General features: G+C 47.1%; 1 protein-coding gene across 1 annotated transcript; it reads left to right on the top strand.

Moving 5' to 3' along the window:
* Positions 1-1,815: 1,815 nt before the first annotated feature.
* Positions 1,816-4,860, top strand: LOC115170510 (proton channel OTOP2-like). Its single transcript, XM_029726724.1, has 5 exons — positions 1,816-2,206; positions 3,157-3,323; positions 3,449-3,507; positions 3,703-3,830; positions 4,109-4,860. Exons 1-5 carry the CDS (start codon positions 1,816-1,818, stop codon positions 4,858-4,860), a joined length of 1,497 nt encoding a protein of 498 aa, XP_029582584.1.
* Positions 4,861-5,182: the final 322 nt, after the last annotated feature.

Here is a 5,182-nt window from a genome sequence, read left to right as displayed (position 1 = left end):
TTGCTTCTTCTTTTAACTGGACTGATGGCCTGCAGTCTTCCAGCTGATGGCGAAACTGGGCCTGAGGTGCCTGGCCAGCTTGATATTCCCAGGTTCTGAACCATTGGGTGCTGGTAAAGGAATTGAGTCCTGGTCTGCTTAGGCTCTCCTCTTTCAAACAGTCATATTTATTGGCCTCTATTGTCTCTAGATCCTGATAGGCTCATTGCGCCTCTCTTGTGGGATAGTTGGCTAGAAGAGCTGACCACGTCATCCAGTCCCATAATGCTGTCTGCCACTCTCTCAAATGTCAAGAGATAGGCCTCTGGGTCATCAGCATCAGTCATCTATGGGAGGGTCTCTCTGGCCTTACAGGCAGGTAAGGGAAGAGTGACCAGACCCACAGCAGCTACAACAGGCCCCATTCGAGCTTCCAGGGAACCCATTTGTTATATGAGGCCTGCCATGCCTTCTACCATGGTATTGGAGGTCTGTTGGTTGACTCCACGAAGATTTATCCCAGCTCCAGGGTTAGACATGGTTCCACTCTAGCGCAAAAGCAAAAAGAAAGGGGGAAAAAAGTTGTTGGGAAGGATTGGGTGTGCTCGACTACACAAGCAGCAATGAGTAAACACACAACAACAGAGCTCAAGTTTCACATGCTTTTAGCTTTCAGTGTCTCTGGCGTTGTAGTCCACAAGCCGATCAGGCAAGAGGGTGGTTAGATGGCGGCCACCTGTAGTCTCTTGTGGTGGTGTTTGATGCCAATCCATATATCACCATTCCAGACATTAAATATGAGCCATCCTCCGCTCAGCAGCCCCCACTACTGAGAACCCGCCCTGGAATACTGTCCGGCCCTTTCTAAAGACTCTATGGAGAGCGCGCGAGACACACACAGTTTAAGTGGGAGAGTAGGCCCGCTATGGCTTCCTAACTACTCCCCTTGAGTGAGGTCCAGCTTGTACTCTTGTGCCAGTCAGTTGATTAGGGAATGCCTTACAGGTGTGCTGATTAGTAATCCTGCACAGCTGTGTTGGGTGAGCAGAGTTTTGGTGCTGTCTTCGGCTGGCCTGGTGCTGAAGGTAGTGCAGCATCAGGCCTCCAGTGCACCTCCCCAGTCCGGTACGTCCTGTGCCTGCTCCCCGCACTCTTCCTGAAGTGCGTGTCACCAGTCCGGTGCCCCTGCACTGGCTCCATGCACTGGGCCTCCAGTGCGCATTCACAGTCCAGAGCTTCCGGCGACGGTCCCCAGTCCAGAGCTTCCGGCGACGGTCCCCAGTCCAGAGCTTCCGGCGACGGTCCCCAGTCCAGAGCTTCCGGCAATGGTCCCCAGTCCAGAGCTTCCGGCGACGGTCCCCAGTCCGGAACCTCAGGATCATTCATTTAACGGGTGTGGCCGTGCCTCGCAAAAACTTGATCTGACGTCTCTTAACAAGTTATGTAATTTATAGGGATAATCAAGGTGGTCAGCTGATTTGCCTAAGGCATCTGTCTTTGATTTCCTGACAACCTCAGTGCCATTCAGAGTCATAAAGAAAGGGGGTGATCAGATGAGCTATTGTCCCTAGTGGCCTTTATGGCCCCGTCATATAATGAAGCCAACATTCCAGCTCTGTTAAACCACTCCAGTTAGAAGCTGGGTTACGGGAAGGAGGGCCCTCCTTATACAGGCAGAGCCTTTGAGTGGACGGTTAGGTGTTCACACAACTCTGATCAGAGTCATTAGATCTTCTAATAGGATATGAACCACAAACAAACTGTGGACTAGACCTTTACAGAATGAGAAACACCATTCACTTGACCTTTGGCTTCTTTTCATGCGAATCCAGCAAGATGACGGCTAAAGCTGAGATGGCAGCTGAGGAGGGCTACATATCCCCCCCGCCCACCCTCCCTTCCACCCCGTGTTCCGTCCAGGTGGGGAGTATGAGGACGGGGAGCGACGTCCTCTCAACCAGCAGGGGCACGGTGAGGGAGAGGGGCCGTAACCGCAGCTGGCTACTCTCTAGCATCATCACGGCCAACGTCCTGATCCTAGGTATTGCTCTGGTCAGTGGCAGTGTCTTCAACAATGTTAAGATCAACGCCATCAACCTGCAGATCTTCCTCATCGTCCTCGTCATCCTCACCACTGCCTGGATGCTGAACTACGCCATCTACACATCCAGGGAAGATCACGCTGTGCTCTACAAGGATAGCCATGCCGGGCCTGGGTGGCTCAGGGGTAAGAGAAGACACATGCTTTTCTGATCTTCTGGGTCTACAGCTGCTAAATTCCAGAAACTTTTCCAGAGTTCACTGTTTTTGTTTTTTCCCTGGAAATCACTGGACATTAATAATCTCTCTCTCTTAAAATCACTGGACTTGAATAATCTCTTTCTGTTAAAACCACTGGACATGGTATCCAAGAGTTCATCTGACTCTGGGGAAGTAGTTGGCCCTGGAATGCTGCTTTCAACTCTCTGTCTCTCTGTCTCTCTGTCTCTCTGCCTCTCTGCCTCTCTGCCTCTCTGCCTCTCTGTCTCTCTGTCTCTCTGTCTCTCTGCCTCTCTGCCTCTCTGCCTCTCTGTCTCTCTGTTATGAAAAGCCAACTGACATTTACTCCTGAGGTACTGACCTGTTGCACCCTCTACAACCACTGTGATTATTATTTGACCCTGATGGTCACCTATGAACGTTTGAACATGTTGAAGAACAATCTAGCATTCATGGCCATGTTCTGTTATAATCTCCACCCGGCACAGCCAGAAGAGGACTGGCCACCCCTCAGAGCCTGGTTCCACTCCAGATTTCTTCCTAGGTTCCTGCCTTTCTAGGGAGTTTTTCCTAGCCACCGTGCTTCTACATCTGCATAGCTTGCTGTTTGGGGTTTTACGCTGGGTTTCTGTTCAGCACTTTGTGACATCTGCTGATGTAAAATAGGCTTTATAATTACATGTGATTGATTGAAGTAGATAAAGGGCCTCATTGCCAAAATGCCGGAGTATCCATTTAATAATATTTATTTCTGTTAAAATCACTGGACATGAATAATCTCTCTTTGCATTGGGGAAGAGTTCTATTCTAATAGGATATAATTTACTATACCTAGATATAGTTTTACATTCACCCATTGTCTTGAATGAGTGTGATTATTGAATAAGTGTGAGTGATTGAATGAGTGTGATTATTTCTAATTGGATTTCATTGTGTTTTTTTCTCTAGGTGGACTGGTGCTGTTTGGCATATGCAGTCTGATTATGGACGTGTTTAAGATTGCTAACTACGTAGGCTACCTGCACTGTGACTCTGCTGTGAAGATAGTGTTCCCTGTCGTACAAGCTTTATTCATACTTGTCCAGGTAAGAACACAAGTTCTGACATCTCAAATGGAGCTTCCATTAGGTGCTATGACATTAGGGAAACCACTGAGGGATTTGGCTGGTGGGAAAAATGCAAGTATAGGTGATCATTGTATCTTTTTCAGACATACTTCCTCTGGCTCCACACTAAAGACTGTGTACAACTACAACGGAACATAACTCGGTGAGGGTAACTAACTGCTACTGTATAACTGAATTCATTACGATTTAATTATGTAAATTGATGGTTGAACATTTAACATTCCCCTTGGGAAGCATAAAGTCTATTCTATTATATTCTATTCTATTCTTACAGAATGAAATAGTATTTAAAAATAGAAAGTATTCTATTCTGAACTCCTGTGTTTCCCTCTTGAAGCTGTGGGCTGATGTTGACTCTGTCTACCAATCTGATGTTGTGGATGGCAGCAGTAACAGAGGAGTCCCTACACCAGACTGTTGTTCCCCCAGAGGACGGCAACAGCACACATTCCTATGACATCAGAGGTGGAGAATATTGTGTTGTTGAATCTTCTCTCTAGCAAATCTAAATAAAATACTACAGGGTTGGGGTCAATTCCATTTCAATTCAGTATGTAAACTGAAATGGGAATTCCTTGTTTAAATGAAGGATCAATAAAATAAAATACATTTTCAGTTTACTTTCTGAATTTACTGAATTTAAATAGAATTGCCCCCGACTATGAAATACAACCAACCAACATAACAGAAAATCACCTCACAAGTCAAACAATAAAGCAAATATTTTCTCCCTCTTATTTCAGCCTCTGGCGGATACAGCATCTGTAACTGCAGCCACTCTGCCTGTGCCGTCTTAGAGAAGGCCTATTACTACCTGTACCCCTTCAACATCGAGTACAGCCTGTTTGCCTCGGCCATGGCCTACGTCATGTGGAAGAACATGGGCCGCCTGGTAGACGAGCACAACCACCACTCGCTCCATTTCCGTCTGAAGGACGTGCTGGTGGGCCCTGCGTTCGGGCTGGTCATGCTGGTGGCGGGCCTGGGAACCTTTGTCATCTACAAGGTGGACGTGGAGAAGGGGGACCCGGGGAAACGTGACACGGTGCTGATGATACACTACGTGATGAACACGGTGGCTGTGACGCTCATGTCCGTCTCGACCGTGGCTGGTTGCGCCATCTACCGGCTGGACCAGAGGGACCACGTGTCGGGGAAGAATCCCACACGGAGCCTGGATGTAGGCTTGCTGATCGGCGCCTCATTCGGACAGTTCACCATCTGTTATTTCACCATCGTGGCTGTGGTGGCAACGGGGGCCAAGGGCCACCTCAACGCTCTCAACCTGGCTGTCTCCCTGCTCACTGTGATCCAGTTCTGCCTGCAGAACATCTTCATCATCGAGGGCCTGCATCGCGAGCCCGTCCATGAAGACATGCACCAGGCCTCCGTATTCACAAACCCATACGTCCTTCAAGCCCATAGAGAACCCTCCTTCTTGTGTCAACATCAATTATTTTTAAGTCTTGGTTCCAAAGCTTGTATATTTTTCTAAGAGATAGTCAGTTGGATAGGCTCTCTGCAAGGTTTTGTATATCTTTCCAATCACATGAACATCATTTTCTCAACAAAAAAAAAGGTTGTTGTATGTAACTTTTAAGTTGCATGTATTTGAAAATATCTACATTGGTCAGTCCAAACGTACTTTTTAATTCTGTCATTTATTTCCTGTTATATAGTCATTTACCGTTTCAATGCCTTTAGTTTTCCATGTGTACCAATTTATCGGTGTATTCTGAAAAGCTATCCAAGAATTGTTCCAGGTTGTGTTTTTAGGGAGTAATGTTGGTTCATGTAGAATGTGTTACATTTTCTTC

This window comes from Salmo trutta, chromosome 32 (genome assembly GCF_901001165.1).
Source record: "Salmo trutta chromosome 32, fSalTru1.1, whole genome shotgun sequence".
In the NCBI taxonomy this organism is placed as follows: domain Eukaryota; kingdom Metazoa; phylum Chordata; class Actinopteri; order Salmoniformes; family Salmonidae; genus Salmo; species Salmo trutta.
This window is presented reverse-complemented; position numbering and strand designations above follow the sequence as displayed.